Source organism: Agelaius tricolor, unplaced genomic scaffold (genome assembly GCF_023055355.1).
Source record: "Agelaius tricolor isolate 1412-34295 unplaced genomic scaffold, bAgeTri1.0.p SCAF_71, whole genome shotgun sequence".
Taxonomy (NCBI): Eukaryota; Metazoa; Chordata; class Aves; order Passeriformes; family Icteridae; genus Agelaius; species Agelaius tricolor.
This window is the reverse complement of record NW_027269331.1, coordinates 1,398,266-1,425,165: the sequence shown is the minus strand read 5'-3', so window position 1 is coordinate 1,425,165 and position 26,900 is coordinate 1,398,266. Positions and strand designations below refer to the sequence as shown.

At 42.2% G+C, this 26,900-nt stretch overlaps 1 protein-coding gene across 4 annotated transcripts in view; it reads right to left on the bottom strand.

The window, feature by feature from the left end:
- Nucleotides 1-296: 296 nt before the first annotated feature.
- Nucleotides 297-26,900, bottom strand: part of FCHSD2 (FCH and double SH3 domains 2) — a 120,604-nt gene continuing 94,000 nt past the window's right edge. For all 4 annotated transcript variants that reach the window (XM_071417892.1, XM_071417893.1, XM_071417891.1 and 1 more), the window contains 10 exons: nucleotides 20,022-20,138; nucleotides 19,230-19,334; nucleotides 9,464-9,625; nucleotides 6,581-6,715; nucleotides 6,199-6,282; nucleotides 5,897-6,074; nucleotides 5,009-5,229; nucleotides 3,927-4,056; nucleotides 3,713-3,795; nucleotides 297-2,632 (listed from right to left, as the gene is read on the bottom strand). In XM_071417892.1, coding sequence (XP_071273993.1) covers nucleotides 2,549-2,632; nucleotides 3,713-3,795; nucleotides 3,927-4,056; nucleotides 5,009-5,229; nucleotides 5,897-6,074; nucleotides 6,199-6,282; nucleotides 6,581-6,715; nucleotides 9,464-9,625; nucleotides 19,230-19,334; nucleotides 20,022-20,138 — 1,299 coding nt within the window. In that variant the 3' untranslated portion in view covers nucleotides 297-2,548. The remainder of the gene's footprint in view (nucleotides 2,633-3,712; nucleotides 3,796-3,926; nucleotides 4,057-5,008; nucleotides 5,230-5,896; nucleotides 6,075-6,198; nucleotides 6,283-6,580; nucleotides 6,716-9,463; nucleotides 9,626-19,229; nucleotides 19,335-20,021; nucleotides 20,139-26,900) is intronic.

Sequence of the window (26,900 nt, the reverse complement as noted above, 5' to 3'; positions counted from 1 at the left end):
AATCACTCCCCTGGCTTTCTTTAGGCAATTATCCTAATTGCATCAAGGCTATTAAGCAATTATTTTGATAACTGGAGCTTTTTTGCCGACTCTTCGATTCTTGCAATGTTTTGTTCTTTGTATAAATGCCCCCTCCAAAAGATGTTTAAAGCTGATTTTAAGGATGTCCTTTTCCTGAAGCACAAGATACAAACTTCTGTGTGAAGCACCAAGTCCCTCTCAAGAAAACGCTGATTTTTATCCCTGGGTTTTCTCTTAAACCTCCCTCCCACCCAAATCTCCCAGGGCACCAGGGATTTAGTTCCACTTTTTTATTATTCAACTTTTTATACATAATAAATACAAACTTTTTACAGCCAATATAAAGAAAGCATTTGCACTGATGCTTTCAGGGTGTACTGAGCTGTACACGATGCAACGGCCGATACATGCCCTGTATGAAGAAATCATAGTTAAAAAGGAGGCATCTTTTTACAACTTTTCTTCCTTTTTCTTTTTTTTTTCTTTTTTTTTCACTTTTGTTTTTTAAATAAAATTAGCAGCTCTTACAGAAAATATTTTAAAATACAACTAAAGAGACTTTTAAATAAAAATTTTCTGGATTTTTGAAAGTCCGGGTGTGAAGGACACAGACCCGTGTCCTGGCCAAAAGAACTGAACATGAAACTGGTGAAACTGGCCAAAAGAATTGAACATGAACATTATGGCAAAAACTTGGTTTTCTTCTGCGTTGTAAAGATCTCAAAATATTTGCAAACAGTTAAACCATTTTTTTTTTAAAAAACGTTTCTTTTTAAACTTAAGAATAAGTTTGATAAACACATAAAAAGACCTCAAACAGATCAACAGGACAAGAGGTGCAAAAGAAGGAATAAAATACGGAAAAGACTTCATTGGACAGTCACTGATTCCATAACTGATCCATGAATTGTTGCCTTCAGACAGCCCCACTCTTGGTTAAGGATCCCACTGGGAAAGGAGACTGGCAAGCACTGGATGTCTCAGAGACCCAGCCTGGGTTGGGATTTCCAAGTATGTGCAAAGTTTATGATAAAATCTTGTTAGATGAGTCGTTGGGTTTTTTTTGTAAATGCAGCCTCAAAAAATAGCCCTTGTTAGTAAACTAAAGGTTGAAAACTTACTGGTTTTGAGAAAAAAACCATGAAGACACAAGAGAACCCACAAACAGCTCCAAACCCAACCTTGGGATGCCTTTGATCTGAAGTTTTCATCTGATGGAGAATGCTGACAATATTTTAGTCAGTACCCAAGGAAAAACCTGCTTGCATCCAGTTTTTCCCTCTCCTCCAACCATTCCACTCCACATTCAACTTCAGAATATTCTTTGCCCTTTTCTCTCAAAAAACCGAAATCCAAGCTCCCTTTTCAGAGCTCTCTGAGGGAAATGTGAAACTCTTTTCCTTTCAGTTTCTTCCCTGAGAGGAACTGGGCACATCTTGGGCACGAAGGTGGTGTGAAGGCAGAACCCGGAGCTGCTCCTGGCTCCCTGGCTTTGGCTGGTTAATGGGATTGGGGTGGGAAAAGGCTACAGGGCCATCCAATGCAACAACTAAATGCATGTAAGTACTCTAAATGGAACTGCTAACTCTAGAACTCAGGTGGTTTGATGACAAAGATACACTGCTAATGTTGGATAATAAAGTACACGGCAATAACTGGGATAAGAGTGACCCAAATGCTTTAAAAAAATAAAACAAACCCAACAAAAGAACCAAAATCCCCAAAATCTGCAAAGAGAAAAAAAAAAAAAAAACAGAAAAGAAAAAGCAGCTCAATTTCCAGATCTAGACAAAAATCTCACTTGCTTTTTTGCTTTTCTACCCGTTGGTTTCTGCTGTGGAAGAAGATGTTGCTGCTGGTTCAGCACCTCCATGTTAGATCCTCTATGAGTAAATGCACTGAGTAAACACAAAAATCCAAAGGCAGAATGTTCAGCTGTGAATCACTGACAAGGGGAGCACCCATGGAATGAACACTTTTGCTTCTCCAGGAGATCATTTTCCCATCTCTTCCTTTCTGCAGGGGGATTCAAGAGGAGCCAGCCTCTCCTTTAGACTTCTTTTTCCATTCCCTTTTTCATTCTTCTGATGAATACCTGATCAGGCAGGTGATGCTACTGGAAGGATCCACAATCTTTAACACATTCCTATGGCAACAGTAATATACTGTACTAATGCACAGGAGCAAAGGATGCTAAGACTAAGCTGCATGAATGGGGCTCTTTCTTTGTCTCCACATCAACATGGAGCATCTCCAGCCAAGAAAAAAAGCCAACCTTGGCCTGTCTTGGTTTGTGCTAAGAGAAGAAGAATGATGTAGAGAAATCCAAACAAACAAACAAACAAAACCAAAAGGCACAAAATATTCATGACTGTGGGAAGGAATCCGCCAGGTCACTGCCACATAAAATCCTCCCTATCTCTCACTCTAGTCCAAGTCTTCATCATGCAAAGGTGCCTAAAAACGAGATTGACCAAAAGCTGTGTTTGGCCTTGATTGTAGCACTACTAATTAGCCAGTCCCCTCGTTACACCAGAGTGATCTCCACGTCCTCGATCTTCTCCGTGGGCCGGCGGTGGTGCTGTGTCGGGGGGGGTGGAGCTGCTCGCACCTGCAACATTCAGAACCAGCCCGTGACTACCCCAGAATGGCCAAATCCCACCAGAATCCCTGACATTTCCTGCACTGAGCTCCAGATGATGCAAACTGCACCTCCTGCACCCCTTGAGATGATGCAAACAAACAGGTCGTGCGTCCAGCGGGATGCAGCTCCAGTGCTGCCCAGCTCCGCCATCAGGGATTTTCCTTATGAACTGTCCCAGACTCCCTCCAGGGTGCAATCCCAGATTTATTCCATGGATAAGCCAGGATGGAAACATGGGAAAGGCTCATCACATGCTGAATCTGATGGAGATTTTGCCTGCAATTTCCGTGGAGTGGAACTACCAGGATGTTCTGCTGCACCTGACTCACTGATACTTCTCAACAATACACACCCAAAATGTGATGTTTTTTTCACACTCTGCCACATCAGTCCTTTTTGCTCCTGACAGAGATCACCTATAGTGCCAAGAGGGTTTTTAGGACACCATTTCAGAATACACCAGACTTGCTCTGGAAACCTGAACTGTGGAGCAATCCTGCATCAAACTGCCCAATACTACCTCAATATTCAGAAAATATTATTTAAATATCAAAAAATGCTCTTTTTTCTGCAATCTCATTTACTGAAAAGGCTAGGAAAAGACAAATGCTCTGTTTTAGTATGATTTGGTTTAGGGCTTTGAAAACCCCACAACTTGATTTCAAAGTTAATCATAGGAGATGGATTTTGCCACGTTCAAAGTGATTTAATTCTTCCCTTCCTTTTCTGGCAAATGTCCTTTTTCTAGGCAGCAAAGACAACACAAAATCCTCATCATTAGGAATTGTGAATCCAAACCCCTCAAACCAAAGGGGGTGGAAATGAACAGAATCCCAAATATGCAGGAAAGGAACTGTATAAACCATAGGATTGACATCTTCTGGCATTTACTCCCCACCTCTTTTTCAGCTCTGTTTAGGGGCTGTTACTCTTTGAATATCAATATTTTAGAATACTTATAATATTATAATATAATATTAATATAATAATAGAATATTTAATGAAATATTTTATCAATAAAACCCACAGGATTTTCTGGTCACTTACAGGCCGCAGTTTGCCATAGGAACTTTCCGGAGGAATTCGTGGAGGTTGGGAGAATCCAGGGGACTCTGAACCAAAGCTGTTCTCTGAGGAAATAAGCAACACCCTATTACAAAGAAGCCCCTCAGAATTGCTGAATTTATGTTGTAAAAATGCTCCTTTTTTCTGAGAGGTTTCTAAATGAAGCCTTTTCCCAAAATGTTTGCAAATTTCTCACCGTTCGTCGACGGAGACCTGGGGAAAAACTGGGATCCTCTTTTATCCGGGCTGGGATAGGGACTGGTGGGAGGCTGGTCGTACAGAGGCAGTGGTGGCAGGGAGTTGTTGGCCTTTGGAGTGGGGGATACCTGTGCCAAAAAGAGGGAGAAGCTGCAGTAAATCCTCCTTGGCACATTTAACACACACACACACACACACACACACTGGTTTTCCAACCCATCCCTACTCCAGCAAGTTCCCTCTGGAGGAAAAGCAGCTGGCAGGAAAGTTTGGGAAGAAAAGCCAAGGTATCCAACAGGGATTCAATTTTTTTAAATCACAGGTTGCCACTGAACAGAAATTTTCAGCCTCTTCCAGGTAATTCAGAGAGGATTTTTGAAAGTTATTCGAAACAAAAAGGTTGCTCAGACAAGTGGGATTCACACAGAAGTGTTGGGATCACAAGCTTTATCCCCACCCAAAATGCATTTAAATGTGCATTTTTGTGGTCTTCCTAAATCAAGGAATAAAAATACTGAAAAATTCCATTGTAGAAAACATGGAAGTGCAGTTTCTATCTCCAAACTCCACACTGGAATGTCTGATTTTCTAATACGATATAAGGATTATAGAACTACACTGTAGAAATGAGGACATTGCTGCAAAAATTACTATAATCCAAAACTTGGCAGTATCCTGCCCCTCAAAAACTGAGAGAATATAGAACAGATTTAAGTATGAAAACACTCAATTAGGGCTGAAAGAGCCTGTAATTCTCTTTTTGCCAGGTTGTGTCTGACATCTCAGTCTCTAAATTAAAGACAGGAAGTAAACTACGAATTTTCCTTTGATTGCTTTCTATCATAATATCTGCCTTTATTCACAAATTTGCAAAAATACATCATTAGGCTGGGGAAGAAACTAAAATGCAAGCACTGAGGGCTTGGATTGTTTTTTTCTTCCTTAAATTGGTTCTGATTTTTTTTACTTAAATAGCTTCTGATTTTTTTTTTCCTTAAACTGGTTTTGATTTTTTTTTCCCCCGCGAAGAAGTGACAGAACTTTGCAAATAATAAACCAAGCCAAGACCTCTTTCCATACCTGGATATCCCCAATCCACTGAGTCTCTCCATTCTCTGAGGCTGTGAGCTCTTCAACCAACACGGAGGGGAAGACCCCAACGCGGCCATTGAATTCCCCCTCCCAAAAGCCATCATCATCCTGGTTTTCCTTGTTCAGGATTCGGATGATGGCTCCCTCTGGGAAGGACAGCTCGTCATCTGTCTGCCCCTCGTAATCATAAAGTGCTTTGACAAAACAGACTGCAAAATGGAAAAGGAAAAAACCCAATGAGCTAAGAAAAAAAATGGAAGTATACATCAAGTTTGATAGCTGGAGCTGGGGATTTTGAAGCTCTTTATAAGAATCTGTTATTGCTGGGGCAGATTATTCCAGTTTTCCTTAATTTTGATCTCAGCTAAAATTTCCTTAATTTTAATCTCAGTATGAGCTGAGGAGGTGAATTATGCAGATTTAATATGAGAGAGATAATTACTGAGATAATTACTGGGAATGGCTGTATTCAGATATGGGTCAGTCTCACTCTGCAACTCCCTGAAAGGAGGTTGTGGCTGGTGGGGCCCTTTCTCCCACAAAACCAGAGATAAGACAAGAGGAAATGTCCTCAAATTGCACTAGGGGAGGCTCAGGTTGGATGTTAGGGAAAATTTCTTCCCTGGAATAGTGATTGAAACATTGGAACAAGCTGGGAAATGGTGGAGTTCCCATGCCTGGAAGGATTAAAAAATGAGCAGACTTTGCAACATGGTGGGAGATTTGGTCAAAGCTTGGATTTCATGATCTTGGAGGTCTTTTCCAACCTTAACAATTCTGTGACTCCATGAAATCTGGGAAAATCTCCCAGACTCGAGGTGAAGAGTGTTTCCAAGAGCCAGCTCAATACCCTATGTATTTTTAAGTGGGATTTACCATTGGAGTCCCCGTTGAGGCTGCCTGGCACCAGGTCAGCCTCCGTGGAGTTGTTGGAGGTGTGGGATCGGGAGTCCAGCGCAGCCAGGGACTGCAGCATGCTCAGGAGGCTGCTGGAGGTTGGGAATTGCAGGTACTTCTCTGGCACATATCCCACCTGTCCAGCCTTGTTCCGTGCCTGTGAACCAACAACAGGAGCCATTCTCTGCTTGGGGCACTGCTCTGGAGAGAATCCCAGCATTCCCTCCCACCCCAACCTCCATCCTACCAGAGTTCATGGAAACAAGCTGAGAAAATGATACCTTCACCCAGTCTTCCATATCTCCATCTTCAATGACCTCCAACACCTCGTGCTCCTCTATGGTCAGCTCATCTGGCTGAGAAGCCTGGAATGCAGGACAAGAAGGATGGAAAAGGAAAGTGGCTTTTAGGGCAAGGCATGGGCAGTGGAAAGAACATTCCCATCTAGACTTTTATTAGAAGTGATGTTTGTTAAAAAACTGAAAGCTTCAACATGATTTAAAACATCCCATTGAAGGTTCTGCCATTCACAAAAGCCCTTCTCCCTGAGAACCTCCCTGAATCTCACCCTATCAGAAAAGCAAACCTCAGCCTCCCAAAGGCACATTTATTATTTGTTCTTATATAATTCATTTTTCTAATACGTTTTAAAAAATCACTAACCTTATAGGAATAAACAACTTTGCAGGTGAGAGGGTAATTTCTGAGAGTACCAGAAGGACTAGAACTGCTGTCATCAAAAACATCCATGCTGTCTTCAAACTCTTCACCTTCTTCCTTTTCTGCATCAGCATTGACCTGGTAAAACAAATTCCAGTTGGCATTACAGCAGCTGCTAAAAATTGGTGAAGAAATAACAGTAAAAATGAGCTGGTTAATATTTTTCAGTGTGTATTTTTTATGATTTATTGTTTTTGAAAGTAACTCAGCTGGATTTCTTTGTTCAGACAAAAGCACCTGGACTTTAAGAAGTACTGCAGAAGATTTTGGAAGCTCCAGCTCAGCTGATGGACAGTTATAAAATCCATTTTTCACATAATCTGTGACTAAAGTACTTTGGAGATGCCATCGCAACGGCACAAAAAACAGTTTATTGGAAAAAAGGGAATTTATGCTACTGAAAGATTCATGTACCTGTGACCACAAGTTATAAAATAAATCTGCAGTGAAAATATCTAAAGTTTAAAAAAATAATCCTCCAAATCAACCTTCTAGCTGGTGTATTCCACACAGCAGATTTGCTGCAGTTTATTACAAAAATTCTTAAGAGACAGGAAGATTTGTAAAAACTTGCTATAAAAGTTTAAATAAAACCTGAAGTCAATGTGCTGGAAAAATACAAGTTTGGGTAAGACTGCCAGGAGCTGTGCTTTGGCCTCATGCCTGGGTTATGTTTTGAATAAATAACTTTATCTCATGTGAAAAATGATGAATTATGCTGTGAAAACAGCTCTGTGAATCAAAGGCAACACCATTATGTAGAGCCATCTTCCCTGTGTTTATTCCTATTAATTTGGGAGTGAATCTGGTGCTCCCCCAGAAAAGTGAGAGACTGATAAAAAAAAGTTAAGCTGAGCCTACCAATTCCCAGAGCAGATTCCCTACACCAGGTCTCTGACAGCTTTGCTCTTCTAGGCCTGGACCAGAACAGCACAAATCTTTATCATGTTCTGACTTCATTAGTTTTTATGTTACTATTTCCAAACCAAATCCTCGCAGTTCTGGTGATTATTTTTTCCTCAGTAACTCTCATCCAAGAGCAGCTTGCCTCCATCTATCCTTCATGGATGTTGGGATAACAAAAAAATTGTCCTACAGCTGGGAAATGCTTTGGGAAATCAGCAACCAACCACAAATCATGGCAAATCTGGAGTTTCCCCTCCTGTTTCTCTGCCTTTTGCTGTGCATGGTCCCAGCAGCCAGGGCTGACATCCAGCTGGGACATCATGGAAATCAGCAAATCATGTCTACAAGGTTTGGGCAACATCTGCTCCTGCTTTTCTAGCACAAGGAGGAAAAACACTCCTTTATTTTCAGCATGTGGGCTGCTCTCAACTCCTCAGCTGGAATCATTTGGGAAGCAGGCATGGAGAGGGAAAACAGGAAACTGAGAGCTTGGCTTGACACAGCTCATCCTTCTGCTGCAGGGTCTGGGATGGAGGATGGCACCAGCAAGGAATCAGTGTATGGGACAGAAGGACACCAAAGGTGTGGGACAGGCAGCAAACACAGGAAGAAATGCAGGGGAGGTGATGAGAAAAGCAGATTATATACATTAAAAATGATGAAAACAAACAAACAAACAAACAAACAAACAAACAAACAAACAAACAAGTAAAAATCTATCTTGTTTTGTTGCACATATACACAGATGGGTCCTGTCCCTGTCCCCTGGGAGCACAGCCTGACTCCCCCAAGTGTCCCCTCCTGTCAGGAGTTGTGCAGAGCCACAAGGTCCCCCCTGAGCCTCCTTTGCTCCAGGCTGAGCCCCTTCCCAGCTCCCTCAGCTTTTCCTGGGGCTTCAGGAAGCTGGCTTCCCTTCCCCAGCTCTTTTAAACACTGCCCACTCCTCCAGGCTGGAGTCAAAGTGCTGCTTGTTACAAACTGCAGTAATTCCTCTGAATTTTGGCATAATTTTGGTCTCAGCTCTAAGAATTCCATCTCTGGGCTGTCCCTGTCTGGCCTGCCAAGGTCAACAGAGCCTTTTTTAAATGCAGGAGCCTACGTAAGTGTCAAAGGGAAAATGAGACTCAGAGCTGAACCTCCCAGGCTGTGGCATCGCCTGGGACCAGCACGGGGGGCTCAGCTCCAGCTCCAACTGTGCCATGTCTGGGGACACTGGGAACGGGGGACTGGGAGCAGCCCAACAGGCACAGAGGGAGGTTAAAGGAGATGGAGTACAAAAAGAAATGGAATAAAATCACTGTTTAACACAGCTATGCAACAAATCCTCATCTATGGTGACCAGAGAGGATCTGAAGTGAAACTCAGCACAGGAATTCCTTTGGGATTTTTGACACTTGGATCTGCACACCCAAAGAGCTCAAGATAACATTATAAACTATTAATGAAACTTCAAAGAAACACAGGCCTTGGACACTTTCCAGGGATCCAGGGGCAGCCACAGCTGCTCTGGGCACCCTGTGCCAGGGCCTGCCCACCCTTCCAGCCAACAATTCCTTCCCAATATCCCATCCATCCCTGCCCTCTGGCAGTGGGAGCCATTCCCTGTGTCCTGTCCCTCCATGCCTTGTCCCCAGTCCTTCTCCAGCTCTCCTGGAGCCCCTTCAGGCCCTGCAAGGGCTCTGAGCTCTCCCTGGAGCCTTCTCCTCTCCAGGTGAGCACCCTCAGCTCTCCCAGCCTGGCTGCAGAGCAGAGGGGCTCCAGCCCTAGAGCAGCTCCGGGGCCTCCTCTGGACCTGCTGTATCCCACACAAAATCAGGAGCAGCGCCTGGAGAGATCCCCCAGCCCTGGAGAGATGTTCTCCCTGGGAATCTGAGATCCCCCAGCCCTGGGGATGGGTTTCTCCCCCCCAGGAATCCGTACCAGGTGCGCGGAGCCGTTGTTGGTGACCGAGGGCAGGCTGGCCCAGCGCTCGTTCTCCAGCTCCTCCATCACCTGGTTCATGGCACTCTTCAGCCACGTGTCCACGGACACCCCAATCTGCTTCAGCAGCTCCAGCCTCGCTTCTGCCTTCAGCTTGATGATCTGGGGACACAAACACACACAGAGCTCAGAGTTCCTCAAGGTCCCACCTTGCCCCATGGACCTTCTGACCATCCAGATGGCTCCTGAAGCTGCTCCCTGTGGAAATGAGCCCCACTCCTCATTTCCTTGCCTGGTGTGAGCCAAGACACAGGCAATGGTTTTCTGGAGGCTCAGCCAATCTCACCAGTTGTGTTTTTTGAAGTATCACCTCTGAGTTTATGCCCACTCCCAATTCACACCCTTAAGTAGTTCAGTGCAGCTTTGAAGTCCAACAACACAGTTGGACTTCAAAGCAATCTTCACAACAATCTTGCTTCCCAAGATTTTTAAAATTAGGAATATCCACAGTGCAGACCTTTCCAGGTGGTGACTAAGCTGGATGTGAAACAGAAATAAACCTGACAGGATACACACACACCAACCCACCACCTCCCAAGCCAGGCTCTTTTCCACCAGCACGTGCCAGAGATGACAGGAAACTCATTTGTTATGGAAGCACAATATGTTAATAATCCCCAAATTAAGTAAGTATTGCACTCCAACAAACAGTTTCAGGATTTTTGTCTTCAGACCAGCATGGAAATGGAGGTTTTCTGACAGCTGGGTTCACTTCAGCATGCTGGCAGGCTGGCTGGCCGATGGAGCCAAGGATTTAACAAATTCATGGCAAAGCACCACCCTGATCCAAATTAGTTCACAGTCTAAACAGGAGGGGTGGGAAGAACAGTGTGAAGAAATTCAGGATTTCAGCAAGAGCAGATCTGCATCAAGAAGTGAAGGGCAAACCCAGGGATAAAACTGAGGGTATTTCTGTCCAGACCAGCCCTCTCAACACCCCCTGCTGCCATTGCTCATCAGATGAACAAAAATCAAGTGATTTCCCAAAAATCCTTCAGTGAGTCACTGATGGAGGCAGCAACAGAAACCCACTGAACCACCCTGGAATTCTTCCCACATTCCCTTTCACAGCACTGGTCATTTTTAGCAAGTAGCAAAGTTTCATCTCCTTTCTCTCCCTTCCAGCCCTTCCCACAGGGATCTGAAGCACCTCACTGCTTCAGATCAAGCACTCAGCAGCACTGGGAATCCCAGCAAAAACAGGTGAGTTCAGGCAAAAATTAGAGGGAAATTCCTTTTCCAGTAGTGGCTGAAGAACAGGAGACTATGCAGAATATGTGTACAGTGAATTCAAATGCCAATGGGTGCCAGATATTTATCTCTTACACAAATCCTTACTCCATACAAAATTTTGTGTTGAGCTGAAGTGATACAGGTATTTTTCTCATTTTTGACATGCTGCTGCACTTACAGCATCAGAGAATTCTATCTTTCTACTTAGAAAAGAAATCAGAAAAGAAATGACTGCTAACTTGATTAAGCTGAACCCCCAAAATGTCTCCATTTTCACTTAATTTGTGAAGGTGACTTTAAACCCGTCTCAATCAAACCACTTTTGAGAGACATTATTTTAAATTCTTCGCAGAAGAAATGTGATTTTTAAGGAGTAGATCAGTTGTAAGAGGGAAATTTATGATGTCAGATGAAAGTTCATATGGCTACAGCTGCTTGCAGCTCTGTCCTGTAATCAGGGATGGAGAAAGGAGGATGGGACAACTTTGAGAGGTGTTTCCCATGGGAAAAGCCAGAGCCACTGAGCCACTTCTTCATGCAAGGGGTCTCCAGGTGAATGATTAACAGTAAACAGTGTTCAGAGAGCTGAGAAAAGGAGGAAACATTCAATACATTAATGTGCATCCCTTCTCTCCTGTTCCTAAGCATCCAAGATTTCCAACAAACCCACTCCAACCTTGCAGCTGCACAGGGCAGGGAGAACAACCTTGTCAAAGGCAACTTATTCACAGAATTCCAGAATGTTTTGGGTTGGAAGGACCTTAAAATCCTCCAGTGCCACTCCCTGCCATGAGCAGGGACACCTTCTGCTATCTCAGGGTGCTCCAAGCCCTGTCCAGCCTGGCCTTGAATATATAAATATATATATTAATGTATATATTTACTTGTGGAGTGAAGTAGAATATGTAATATATATATTAATGTATATATTTATTTGTGGAGTGAAGGGGAATATATAAATATATATATTAATGTACATATTTACTCGTGGAGTGAAGTAGCTTTCCCCTACCTTGTCTTTACATCCTGATACCCATTTATGAGCACTTTCCCTGTGCCTCCACCTAGGGATTGCTCAGCCCAGTTGTTTTTGTTTACCTCATTATGCAATTTCCAATTAGGCTGAGTTATGCTACAGCAATAAACACTGGTCCAGGCTGCTACCAACATCTGCAGTTGCTGTTAGTCCTTGCTCTGCTGTAGTTTGTTTGTACAAATTGTGAGCTAAAATAAACAAGCTGCTCCAAAATCCTTGAGTGTACTTTACAAGAGGTTTTAATTCAATGTACCCAGCAAATCCAATGGAGTTCCCCCTCCCTGTTTACACCCAGGAGCCTTAACAGTCAACAAATGTTTGTTCCAAACCACAAATGTTTTGAGTTCCATTCCATTGCAGACAAGCCATAAAAGCACCAGAAGCATTAGGTCAGGCCTGCACTTGAAAGTTATTTACACGCTGAAATTATATTTTTACCTAAATAATTATGCTGGTAGACCAGAGTTAACAGCTTCCTACCTGTAGGAAAAATACAAATAAAATACCACTCAGGAGCAGAACTTTATCCTGCTTCTCACACAGGAACAGCTACACATTTAAACATGGTTTAGTGGTGGCCTTGGCAGTGCTGGGTTGGACATGATGATCCTGGAGTGCCTTTCCAACCTCAATGACTCTGTGATTTTATAAAGATACATACATTTCATTCAAGCATCACTCCATCTGAATGAGCTGGGGTTTGGTGCTTTCATTATGCCACAATAAAATGTTAAATAAGAAGGAAACAGGGCAATAGTGGTGATTTCACCACATTGTGCCACAAGCTTTTCTCCAAGTCTTGTTCCCTTGGAAGATCATCACATTAAAAACCAAACAAGGCCTTAACCCTGGTTTTCCCTGCCTCCCACTGGAGTCTCCAGGGACACTGGGGGACTGAGTGACCTCCACTGACAGATTGGGAAATATCTTCCATCAAGTGACCCCTGGCATTCCCAGCAACTCTGAGCATCTCCAGGAAGGCAGCTGAGCTTCCCAAGCCCAGGAATGCTGGAATCCAGCACTGGCTCTGAAATCTGGGTGCTGCCCAAATTTCATTGTTAGGGAATCTCACTGCAGGACAAACATTTTCCTGTGTAACAGTGAAAATTGCTGTTTACAGCCACCAATTACTGGCTAATAGCTGAGGACTGGGGTATTTTTACACTGATTAAAAAACCATCAGCCACCCACAAAATGTACAAACTCTTCTGGGGGGTTCCTGCTCCTCTGAGCTGTTCTTTCTGCTGGGAGGATCTAAGAAGATGAAAGGAAAAACCACCCAAGTTTTAGAAAATATAAACACTGTTATCTATTCCTCACGTACCTGACGTTGCTCCACATGGGAGATGCAATAGTTTTGTTTATTTACTGTTCCAGTCTTAATTAAGCAATGGTTTTTTGACCCACAGCTTACTCAAGATGAAGATACACAACTGCTCTGCAAGGCATGGAAATGAAATCCAGCAGGAACATTACAGAGCTGCTCCCCATTCCCAGGAGAGAAAAGGGCTGGAAAGAAACCCAGATTTCCTTCACATCCCACAAACACCTCGAATCCAAGTCCTACAAAGCCATTTATAAATGTGTTGGGGTAAAAACCACACAGAAAAGCAGAAAATGTTGCCCTTTCTATATTCTGGTTTAGGTTTTTCTTAAAGCCAGTTTTAAATGGATTTTCCTGAAAGCAGAGTTGCTTTACCTGCCATGGCTTTCCAAGGTACAGAACAAACTCTGTGCCATGCCCAGATTTTCTTTTTCTCCTGAAGAATCTAGATTTATTTCTTTTACACAGAATTTGCACTTAGGAGCTTGGTCAGATACTAAAATCAAATTAAATTAGGATTGTGAGGAGATCCAAAACATCTTCAGTGAGAAATGTTTTATTCCACTGCAATATTTTTTCAGTGGCAGGAAAAAAAAATCATGTATGAACCACTTAGGGTGGAAAACCCCTCTAAGATCATGGAATCCAACTGCTCCCCCAGCACTGCCAAGGCCATCACTGATGATGTCCCCAAGTGGCTGGACACTCTCATTTGGCAAATTCTTTTAGCCAGGAAGAAATCAGTGTGGAGAGATTCTGGCAAAACATTCTGGAAGGCCATTACCTTTATTTCTGTCCCCATTTTGAAAAACTTTTTGTTGAAATTCTAGGCTTTTTACTTAGAAAAATACATTAAAATGAAATAATTATTTTCAGGGAAAGTTAAATTTTGGGCCACCGGAATTATGATACATAGTGATAGGCATGACTATGAATCAATTTAATTTATAATTAAGTCTTGGAATGGCCTAAACTTCTCAAAACCCAAAGTGAGTCTTATTCCATGCAGTTCAGTTTTAAATCCCATGTGTTTAAGTAGGGATGTATAAGGAAATAAACCAAAAAATCAACTTGCACTGCCCTGCTGGGGTTTGGGGTGGAAAACCCAAAGCTGTGGCAAAACCACCCCAAACAAAAAGACAAACCCTGTCCAACACAACTCACCTTAAATCTGGATCATTTTTCTGCACTGGGTGGGGAATTAGCTCATAAATTACATTTTCCACCACAACACTGAGTGCATTTCTTTTCTAAGTGGGAGGCTGGGCTGGAGGTTTGTACAGCTATTCCAGCAGTTAATTTATATGCTAAATAATCTGCATGGACTGAAATCCAACGTGAAGCAAGCAGGAAATGAGGCACTGGCACACATAACACCTCTCCCAAGGGAATTCCAAGGTTAAGGAAAGAGAGGGGAAGCTATTCCTGGAGAAGAATCCACCTGTACAGCTCCAGGCCAAGTGGCAGATGGGTTCTTCCCAAGCTTAGGCACATAGAACATTAAAGATCCCTAAGTATTGAATTTGTAGGGTTTAAGAAGTGGCTCTCAAGCTGTTGGGAACAGGGCCTGAATGGACATCACCCAAATTCTGTAAGGAAAGAAGTGTCTGTGAAATGTATGTATACAAACATTTAATATCACATTTCTCTGTAGTCCTGGGTTGAACACTGGTTCCTCACAGAGTGAAAAATGTAATGGACATTTCAGAGCCAAAACATTCAGTAAGACTGGAGCAGAGGCTGGATTAGACAAAGAGCCCATCACTTAGAAAATCATCCCATTCCACCCCTGCCATGGCAGGGACACCTTCCATTGTCCCAGATTGCTCCAAGCCCCATCCAACCTGGCCTTGGGCACTGCCAGGGATCCAGAAGCAGCCACAGCTTCTCTGGGAACCTGTGCCAGGGCCTCACCACCCTCCCAGCCAGGAATTCCTTCCCAATATCCCACCTATCCTTGCCCTCTGGCAGTGGGAGCCATTCCCTGTGTCCTGGCACTACCCACCATGTAAAAAGTCATCTTCCCCCTCACTAAACTGCTTTTCACCAAGACAGTTTGAAATTCCTGCTCTGTGGATGTCACTGGGATTTTTCCAGACCAGTCCTCAATCTGCTGACCTGGAAAGACCAACAACTCCTCCACATCTCCTGCAGGGAAGGCACCTGGCTCCCTGCACTGCTCCCCAGCCTTTGCTTCCTGAGCTCAACCAGAGATGGCAGAGGGTGGCATTTTACAAATTCACCTTTATGGATTAAGAGCCTTATTCCCTGACAGTTGGACAGGGCTTGGAGCAACCTGGTGTAGTGGAAGGTGTCCCTGCCCATGCCCTGAAGGGCCCTTCCCTCCCAAATCATGCTGTGATTCTGTGACTCCATTTCATTTATTTTCCTGAAGCATATGGAATTTCCTTTGTTCCCACTGTGACACAACCCAGCAATAAATATCCACAGCCAAATACAAGGAGAGGGAGAAATCAGCCCCCCAGTTAAACACAATTAAATTGGCCCTGCACCTCTGAGCTATCAAACAGAGTGAACAGCACCACAATGAGCCTTAACCAGATCTAATCTGGTACAAACACTCTCTGGAGAGCTGTAGGTATCCTGATGAGGAGACAAAACATATCCCCCTGTAATTAAGTGGGAACAGGATTAATTGCTGTGGAGGCCCAAAGACCTGAGAGCAAATGGGAAACCTCTGCCACCATCCTGGAGAAGAATCTTGTCAGCCCTGGGACAACTGAACTGCTTGGGGAGAGCCAGGCTGGAGCCCTTGGTGTGAGACAGGAAAAAGGAGATAAGAAGAAGAAATGTCCTGTGCTGGCACTGCTGAGGCACCTCCAGTCCTGGGGCAGCTTCAGCATCCTCAGGACAGGAAGGACATGGAGGGGCTGGAGGGTGTGCAGAGAAGGGAACAGAGCTGGGAAGGGGCTGGAAAATTCCTGAGGGAGCTGGGAAGGGGCTCAGCCTGGAGAAAAGGAGGCTCAAGGGGGACCTTGTGGCTCTGCACAGCTCCTGACAGGAGGGGACAGCCAGGAGGATCAGGCTCTGCTCCCAGTAAATTTCTGTCTCCAGTCATTGAAAGATAAAGGGATTCAGGCAGTGGGAAAATGGAAAGCTCAATTCCTCCCTTCCTTCCTGCTGTTACAGAAATCAAAGCTGAAATCACAGAAGTTCTACTTCAATTACCTGAATTGGGTCAGTGAGTACAGAGGAGCTCCAAGAATGGCTTATCTTCACAAATAATCAGTTTTCAACATCAATTCCCCAATTTTTAATTGATCTCTTTTACAGCTGATGCCTGAATTGTGCCACTTTTAGTTTGAAGGAGCACCTTGTGCTCTCAGGGTTTGTCTTTATCAAAGTGGTTCAATGCAGCTGGGACAAGGATGGAATCCCTCTGGATCTGAACTCCACAGTGTGTTATTAAATACAGTCAATTTTACTTCTTTGCCAGTGCCAGAGGTATTATCACTCAAACTCTAACATTATCTTAACATTTCCTTTAAAAACAAGCAATCAAGCAAAACAAAACAAAAAAACCCTCCTTTAACAAACCCCACATTTTCCAATTTTAACACAAAAATGTGTGCTCTGGTTATCAGTTACAGTCACATCTGTCATGTATCATCTGCACAGCAGCACTCTGCTGGAAATCCTAATTTTTCCCTAACTCTAATCAAGCAGTTTGCTCCCTGAAAACATCACAAGGAAAAAATAGCTGTTATCCCAGGGAGAAAAAGATCAGAAATAACCCACTGAGCTGTGGATGTGCCAATCTGAGGGTTTATATTCACCTTGCAGAACACAAAACATTTGGGATTCTCCAATATTTCCTGATCCTGAGCACATTTTTACTCAATTCCTTTGCTGTACTTTCAAATTACACCCGTTTCCACATCCCTATACTTGTTAAATTCAGTTATCCATAGGGAACAGCTCCTCAGCTCCTCCCAGGGCTTAGATTTCCCTGGAATCAGGGTCTCCAAGGAAGAGGGCAGGGAGATGAGTACTTGTATACCCAATACACCCTGGAAAAATGAAACCTTTACCAATAAAATCCTCTCTAACCAAACCACAAAAAAATTAATCCCAATATGTTTGTGAAGTTGTCTTCCCCTTCAGGAATGACAAGGATAGAAAAGGGAGAAAGCAGATTTGCAAAGGAAAATGAACAAGTCAAGAAACCAAAATGGGATAGAACAGGCATAAAAAAATCCATAAAAATAACAAGCATTTCAAGAGAAAAATAAAATAAAAAATCAAATCTCTGTGTCATCCTCACACACCTTCAGATGTGAGACCAGAACAAACTCCACAGCCTCTCTACAGCCTCAATAACTTTTTGCACTCCCAAATACCACTCCCCAACCCAACCCTCAGTAATTCCAACTCCATCAGGTGCACTTAAATATGCAGGAATGTTTGGTTTTCACACACTGCAAGGAATTATAATTGCATTCCCAAAGAACAGGTTTAAGCTCAAAGCTCAGGTTGTTCTCCTCCAGGATTTTATGTGTGCAAAAATCTCTTTGTCTGATTTAAGGTCTCAAGCTCAGTCTTAGAGGAGTGGGGACCAACAGGGCTAAAAGAAAAAAACATTCCCAAGGGGAAATAAAATCTCCCTAAATTCACTTATTGATTTATCTGAAAAAAATAAACAATGCTACACTATGAACAGCTTTGGTGGCAATACAGAAAACTCCCACAAAGAGGTTTCCACACCATTCCAAAAGCTCAGGGATAATTTCATGTCTTTAAAACATGCAGCAGAAGAGAAAGAAGTTGGCAAAAATCCCTCAATCACTGAATTTCATCCTCAAGTACTTGGCACTGGCAGCATATTGCCCTGTAAAACATGGCACATGTGAAATGTTAGGAAGATAAGGGATGGTTTAACTCCAACACACTGGAAAACCAGGAGAATACACTATTTGTCTGTATTAGCTAAAACACATGTCTTGGAGAAAATAATATATAAAATTTCCACTTCTTGGCACTTTCCCTCTCTCCTAAGTCATGTAAGTTCCAGACTGATTTAATTTGTACCTTTTATAATATTTTGCTGCAAGAACTTTCTCTTTGGCAACTTCTTATCCTGATTTTATTTCTTGCTGCTGCTTTTATCCTTGCAGGTTTAATCATTAACTATGTATGTATATACACAAGTATTCTGGAGTGTGGTATCTTGGAAATTATTTACTCAAACCAGGTTTTTAAACCGCTTTCTGTAAGAATTAGGTTTTTAAAAAAAACATATCCTGCATTTGCTTTAAAAAGAGAGTCTGATAGTTCTCCTGCCAGGAGGAGGAATAATTTTGCTCTGTATTTTCCAACCCCTTCACCTGTAAATCACATTCCTAATTACATCAGGTACTCTGAGGTATGAGAAGCAGTTCACTGAAACAATTAGGTTTCTCCTACAGTTTTAATTAAGCAACCCACTCACCCAAAACCCAGCAGATCTGATCCTGCTGCCTGCAATGGGATTTTTCAGTCAGTGGCCATGAAAACAGTTCACTTTTACCAGCCCAACACTGGCAGCCAAATAAGAAGTTCATTTTTTCATGAGTCTTAACCCACAACAGGTCTCAAAAACCTCAGTAACCCTTTTAAAAGCACCTCACACTAAAATTAGAGATACAAGGATTATTTCCAATGTTTTCTCATCAACACTCAGATTTAGTTTGTGTATCAAAACCCACTACAACAGCACGTGGCAGCTCTAGAACCTGAAAATATGAAGTCAGATAAAGTCACCATTTTCTGGTATTCATTCATTCAAGCAGAAGGAAATTAGTAAAAAACAATGAGATAGTTCTTCAGTCTGTTTCAGATAAAACCCGTAAATATATAGATTCTTGACCTTTGACAGTGAAAAATGCAGCAAGAGGACTCATTCTTCATCAGGAGATGTTTTAATATCACTCTTCTGATCTGAACTTTCATGAAGTTCATTCAGTGATTTGACAAATACTAAATGAAGAAAAAAAAATCTTAAAACTCCCTGGGTTTTGATGCTAAAAATACACATTTCCACCAACCAAATGAAGCTGTAACCAATATCTACCTGTGGGAAGGAAGTGAAAATGCCAAAATAATTTCCTTTGTACCTCAGCCTTGCGAATGCTCTCCCTGGCTTCATCTATTTTCTGCTCCAGTTCCGCTCGGGTTTGCTCGGACATCACGGCCCCGTGGCACTCCAGCTCTTCCAGGGTCTGCCAGGAACAAGGACACACACCACAGGTGCAGTAAATGCCAAAGACAGGAATTTGTGACAATCAGTTACTGTTTGGATGCTGGGATTGGCTGACAAAGGTCCATCCCAGGAAATAAAAGAAATAAAAGGTGATTACTCTCAACGCTGCTCTCTGGCCATTCCCTGTGTCCTGTCCCTCCACCCCTTGTCTCAAGTCCCTCTCCTGCTGTCTCGGAGTCCCTTTAGGCACTGAAAGGGGCACTAAGGTCTCTCTGAAGCCTTCCCAGAGATGTGAGAGCATTCTGGATGTTGTTTTTCTCCAGCTGATGCTGTGCTCAGGAGCTGGAATTGTATGGAACACGGGGAAACTGGGCAGGGAGTGGTGAAAGCACAGCAGACTTCTTCATGGCTGGATCTTTTGGGGGAAGAGCAAAAAACTTTTGTCTTTATTCTCCCTCCTAAAAGACACATTCAATACATTCCAAAACATAGCCCTTGGCTCTTCAGCGCTCAGCCACAGACAAAGAAATAAATTTATCAATTCCCATCTAATTTTGCGTCATCGCATTAGATTTAAGGGCCAATTCCTCATGGATTTTCCCAGTGTGGAACTGACTTTTGACAGCCATGTGAGGGGAGGCCCCAGGTGAGTCCCTGGTGCTGGCAGCAGCTCCTGTCCCAAGGGATGTGCCTGTCCCAGACCTACCCTCTGGCTGTGGACGATGTTCTTGTGCTCGCGGGCCACGCGCGTCGCCCATTTCCGCGCCTCCTTGTTCAGGCTGTGCTCCTCGGTGGTTCCCGTCTCTGACTCCAGCTGCCGGCTCTGGAACGGGCAACAAGGGATGAGCTACGATGGCCCAGACCCTGGGCTGCCTCTGTGCTGGCCTACAGGGTAACTTTGTGCCACATTTATCAGCCTGGGGTCTTGTTTCTTATGAAACAAGGAAGGTGTGACAAGAACTTCCCGGTGAACTTCGGGATGGGACCAGGTTGTGGGAAGGCAACTCCAAAAGCCAAAAGTTCACAATAATTCAGTTTCCAAAGTAAAGAGGCATTGCAGGAAGCAAAGATGACGGAATCACAGAATGGTTTGGGATAGAAGAGACTTTAAAAGCCCACCCAGCACCTCTCCACACCACCTTCCGCTGTCCCACAATGCTCCAAGCTCTGTCCAACCTGGCCTTGGACACTTCCAGGGATGGAGCAGCCACAGCTTCCTTGGGCACCCTGTGCCAGGGCCCCACCACATGACCAAGGGGCTCATTCTTTGTAAATTGTGATCAAACCACAAAGCCATCAAATATTTTAGTTCAGCATGGCAGTTTCTGTCCAAAAATGTTTGTGTCTGCAAAACAGAGTCTGAAATTTCCAATCACATTTTTGGTATTATTCCATATTATTCCTGCTTTTGTTGTGTCAATGACAAAAAGTAAAATTATCCCCTTCAAGAAGTTCCAACTAGAGCAAGATGAAATAGTTCTCTGCTATCTACAGGCTGAACACAGTGGGAACATTTTCCAGCATGGAATTACTGAAATCATTCCCAATCTTTCCATCATTTCCATTTGTAACAGAATCACAGAATCATCTTCCATCATTGAAGATATCCAAAAGCCACCTGGATACAGTCCTGGACAACCAGCTCTGGACCAGACAACCTCCAGAGATCCTTTCCAACCTCAACCAGTCCCTGTGACTTCTTTCCCTGATCCAGTCACTGCAATCCACAACCCCCTACACTCCTTTTTATCACAAGTCCTGACATAATTCTTCCCAGCCTTCGAGATCCACTAAAAAAATCCCTTATAAACTGACTCAAGAAGAGAGAATATGCACAGAGCTGTTGAAGTGTGAAAGAAATGCCTGTGTCACAAATTTCTCACTCTGTGTGGTTCAAATGACACCATTTTTCTTCATCAGGTGGAGTTTGAAACTAGAGAAAAAGCCCAGAAGGACGAAAAGGTTGTTTAGGCAGGAGAAATCCAAGGTTAGCCATCGGAAAAGGGTAAGAGAGCTGAAAGACATGGAATTATTTTCAGGGTAGCTGGGAAGCCTCCAGCTGTTGCAGAATAAGAGATGCTGTTATCACGTATTTTAACAGGAAAAGTGGAATGATTTGTGTCAAGGAAGGATGAGAGTTCAATCATCTACACCAGCATTTGGCACAGACTGGGGTAAAACCAAGAGACACCAGGAGGCAAACTGAAGTAATTCTGAAAACAAGATTTTCCTGGCCTCATGGAAGAGAAAAAAATTACTACCTTTGGTTGACAGCCTATCAGGGGATAATAACTGAAAAAGAGGCAAAGTTGGTTCTGCTCATTACTTGTTCAGTGAAGTTCTTTGCCAAAAATGAACCTGGCCTTTATTCTGAGTGTCTGAAATGCCAGCCAGAGTTCTTTTCCAGGCACAGGGAATTGTCAAGCAAGGTGTGGAGCAGCCCAGAAGAGGAAGAGGAGAGGTACAGGCACAGGGCCAGCCCTGGGATGATCAGGTAGGAAGGTGAAGCTTCAGGTGAGGATCTCTCCAGCCATCCCCTCAATTTAATTAGTAAATTGGCTTTTCTTGAGGTGGATTTAGAGAATCATATTCATTCATTACTGACTTCATAATTACCTCTGTTAAGCTACTCCATTGTAAATTTGAAGGAAACAACACATGGATTTATTTAGGCACATCCAATCCTTAAGGTAACATTTCACCTCGGTTTTTTCCCACAGCTTCTTCCACAGCTTCCACCTGAGCCTAAACCTGAGCAGAATCTTTGACATTCCCTCTTCCCTATCAAACATCTGAGAGTGAAAACAGCCCATAACATATTTTCAGTGTTCCCACTGCTCTTGCTCCTACTCAACAGCTCATTTTCATATGGAAAGAATCCAAACTTTTAAGTCACTTGATAATCTTCTCCATTACCCCAAGTGTGATTTTGGGTTTTAGTCTATTTATAATCAAAAGCACTTGACCAGAAAAATGAATGTGGACTTTGTGGCTATTCTTTAAGGCTTACTAAAAAATAAAGGAATTTTGTAGGATCAGACTTTTATTAGTTATTTATAAAGCAGTATTGCACCCAGGCAGACCTCACCCTTGCTTGAAGTTCTAAAAATAAAACAAAAATAAAAATGTGGCAATGAAAAGCCTGAATTCTGTACCTTCAGGGAAAGACAGACTGGACAGGAACATCAAGAAAATGAAAACCATTAAATAGGTGAGAAGAAAGGAGCTAAACCAGATTTATCTGCTGTGGACATTAAAGCCCAAATTGCAGGGAAGAAGGTGGAGGAACTGAAGGGTCTGATCCTGATTTACTCCATGAAGCTGAAGTGTTTTCAGGCCTGGAATGCCTCAGTTTAACCTCTTCCAAAAAGAGAGAGAAACCAAACCCACTCTGGTGGCCAAGGAATGAAGGCAGAGCCAGAAAACCTGAGCTAAACATAGACGGACACCCTGCTGCTCCCTCAGGGCTTGGGTTACAACAAAAACAGTGTTTAGCGCTAAAAATTCGATCAGTAAACCAAAGAGAAACTTCTGGATGGCTCCAAGCAGCTAAAAAGCTCAGGGGCAGCAATGCTGCTTCTTAAATTAACAAAAGCATTCAGGCTGCAGCCAAATGTCACTTCTCCATTTTGGTCTGAAATGTTGGTGCAGGTGCAGGATTTGCCTCCCAACAGGCCAAACTCAGCCTGTATTCTTATTTATCTGGTTATACCCGGATGCAGATGGCACAGTGCTGTCTTGAAAGCAAAAAAAAAATCAGATCTTGAGCCTCAAAGTTCCTTATTTTTGTGGCTGAAGCCTAAAAAAGTTCACTTCTAGCAAGGCAAAAAGCAGAGGACATTTATTGCATGCAAAGCACCGACATAAAACACAGCTAAAAACCAGGCATTTCTTTTAAAGAGAGGTGAAAACAAGAAGTTTCCATGCCAATGCTGCAGAGGAACGCTCTGGGGAGGAGGAAGGAACACACATGACATTTTTCACACAACTCACTGCTAAACTCAGCAGTTCTGAGAAAATCGTGAGCCAACTTTGGGGCTCCTTTCAGTCTCTTGTTGCTGAATTCATTTAATTTTAATTTAGCCAAGAGTGAGCTGGGGCTGACTCATGTTTCAGTCAATTTCCAACACTTCAAACTGGACACTCCTCATCTTTAAAAATTAAGATTTTTTTTTTTGCATAAAGGGGATTTTTCCCCCTCAGAATAACAAAAAAAGGACTTAAATCCACTACTATTATCACATATATGATAGGATATATTGATATTATTATCACATATATGTTACAATAAAGCTAAATCCAAATCAACCAATTATTGCTGCTTTATAGAACCACATGCTGCTTTTTAAACCAACAAATCCATAATATATTATTGATACTAGACAATATTATATAAATCTAATAAATTGATGAGGGGGCTGTAGAAGGAAAGGAAACATCAGACCAGGCAGGGATGTTTTGTTTTTTTTGTTTTGGTTTGGGTTTTGGGTTTTTTCGTTTGTTTCAGTTTTTTTGGCTTTGTTTTGGAAGTTAAGAATCTTAAAATTATTGACTTTTATTAAATATCACTGATCAACACAGCTTTGTTATTTCTAGGCCTTGATGTTTCTGCATTTAGAACTTCTGTTGCATACAAGAGATGAAAAGCACAACCCTTTTGATAAAATTAATTTGAATCTTATTTATTTTAAAGTTTTTATTGTTCTCACTGAAATTAATCTTGAAATTAGAGTGCAGAGTATTTTTGTTCATTTACTTCTATTCTCACCCTCATAATTATCCTCATTTGCCTCAGCTCTCACAGTAGCTGCATTCCCAGCCAATTTTTTCCAAAAATCTATTAGGACTAGAAATATGGAAAAATTGCCCTCATTAGGTAACCCGAGGCAAAAAAAAGGACTTTTAAAATCAAGTTTGACCCAGAAAAATTGATTTTGTGAATATTTTCAATGCAATATAAACAAATTTGTAGTTCTGAAATGGCCACTTCTTTCCAGAAGAGCAACTTGTGCTCTCTGATTTTCATTGTTAGAAAATACTCAGAGCTTTGCTTAAATTTTGTTTCCTGACTGCTTGAAGCCAAAGAATTCTGTGTGCTCTCTAAATTAAAATTAGGTGGTGCAAATTAAAATCAATTAGGCAGTGAAAATTAAAATAAAATCCATTAGATTGGGAGCTAATTCCAGATCATTATACTTAGGAGAAAATCAGAAATGATCCTCACATTCAACCTAAGTTAAATCCCCAGTAGATCCAAAACTTTCCTTTTTCTTCAGTATCAACATCAAATATAAATAGCAGATCTCAGATCTTATTTTAAGCACAACTGGGGTGGAAGGGACTAAATAAAATCAGTTTTAGACAGGCACAAGATGGGTCAAGTCATAGAAGGAAGGCAGAGCTTTGCCCACTCACACCCACTGATCATTTCTTTACCTGAATTGGCTGTAATTTTCCTCAAAAAGAACTCCTAATTCTGAATAAAATTAAATAATTACTTCTTTGTAATATATATTAGCCTCAAAAAGGTTATACTTAAAATCAGTCTGTTCCAGTATTAAAAGGTTGATCAAATTAAATAATAACTTTAATTTTTTTTTTAGGTTTAGGTTCAAGAAAGTTATACTTAAACCTGGTCTGTTCTGGTATTAAATGTACAGAACATTGTAAATATAGAAATATGGGCCCTTTTAATGTAACTTATATAAAATTCCTTCATAGAAGATGCTGAGAAATTTCAAGATGTTCTTCTGAGAGAGAAGAGAAATAATCTCTGTTTTCACAATCTACCCATAAAACAGCCAAGTTACATGGAGTGAAACAACAAAACTTTCCTCTGAACTTCCTGAGGTGTTTTTGTGCAAATTGAGAGGGAAAAAATAAGATTATTTTCATGTCAAGAAGCTGTGGGAGAAATCAGCTGGGCCACAGGTTTTCCTCACGTTCTCTGAGGAAACAGTGAATAAAAAACAGGAAAAAGACCCCAAAAATGAAATGTCAGCTTTCCAGAGCCCTTCTCCTCCCGTTCCAGGGACACTTCTGTGTCACCTGCCCCCCTTTCTCACGTGATAACCCTGGGATCAAGGAAAAAGCAGCTTTTCCAAGCAGGAAACAGAAATTTCATTTCTCTTCTGCCCTGTTCTCGTGGCTTATCTGTGAGCACAGGGCAGCATTTTCCACACGCTGGATTCCTGTGGAATTCAGAAATCTCCCTTCCCTTGTGGGAGGATGGGGCATGATGAAACTGGAGAATCACAGCAGCCTCTGTGGAAGGCCAAGATGTGCTGAGTGCATTTCCTTGGGAGGATAAAGGAATTTTAAAATATTCTTTGCTATTCTCTGCTTTGCTGGCTATAAATCCATGTTGGGAATTCTTTTCTGGACAGGATTAAAGCTTGCTAGGAACTGATCAATTGTTTCTTTCTGAGTATTTTTAAAACAAACCATTTCTTTAAGGATAAGTGGTTTCTTTTAGGGATTTTTGGGAAAACTTTCTTATTTAAAAATAAGAATTTATGTCCATCAAAATGAACCAAGACAATGAAATCATTTAAGTAATTCACTAATATCAACAACAGATTAAATTCCAGTTCAAACCAATTTTTTAAGATAAAGGAAAATACCTGATTGATGTAAAACATTTTGAAGTGGTTTTCTCTTTGTGGGCACTCAAGTGTATATTTTGCCTAGAGCAACTGGGATTTTTGGGATCAAAAATCCTGGAAGTTGAGGGAAAATTGTTTAATTCCTTCCTTTCTTAGGAACAGACTCTTTTGCAGGCTCTGAATGTGCATGTTGGGATCACTGTGGAAGCAAATTGGGCTGTCCCTGACTCAAGGATTGCACAGAAATCCTGGTAATAAAACAGAAGTTTGGGATGGACCATGGAAAAGTGGAATTTCTACCAGAATTCAGATCTCTCCATTCAGAGCTCCACATCCATATTGTTTATAACATTCCTCCTGCCTACAGCCCTCACAACTCCATTCCAGCAATACTTAAAGGCTCTGAATTTTGAGCCCAGTCCCAGTGGATCAGCCTGAAGAGAGCCTACAACTTGTTCTTGGGAAAGGTTCATATTAAACTTTTGATGAGATGTATTTATGACTCTACTTTTTTCTTTCAGTCCTTGGTGTGAAAATTATTATGCAAAACCCACAGAAATTAAAAGCCAACGGAGAAACCTCTGCAAAACATCTAGAAACAGAACATGTGGCAAAAGAATGCTTCGTGATTGTTCTCCTGCAATTAAATGTTGCCTCCATCAATTAGAAAACACCCAATTTCTGACCAATTCAAAAGCCTGAGCAAGAGCCTTCATTCTCTTGTACTTATTCATTAAAAATGGGAATGCCCAGGTAGGATCCTGTCAGGTGAGCAGAATTACATGGATCCTAAAGAAGCATAATTGAATTATTTTGGGGAAAATTGGTTACAGCCTAAGCAGCTGAAGATTAAAAAGCTGCAGAGCACTGAGGAAATGCAGGAATTCTGCAGCCCAAGGGAATTAACCAAGCAAAGGAGGAGGAACTGAGACATGAAGGACCCATTCAGTGCTTCCCAAAAATTCCTGGAGTGAGGCAGC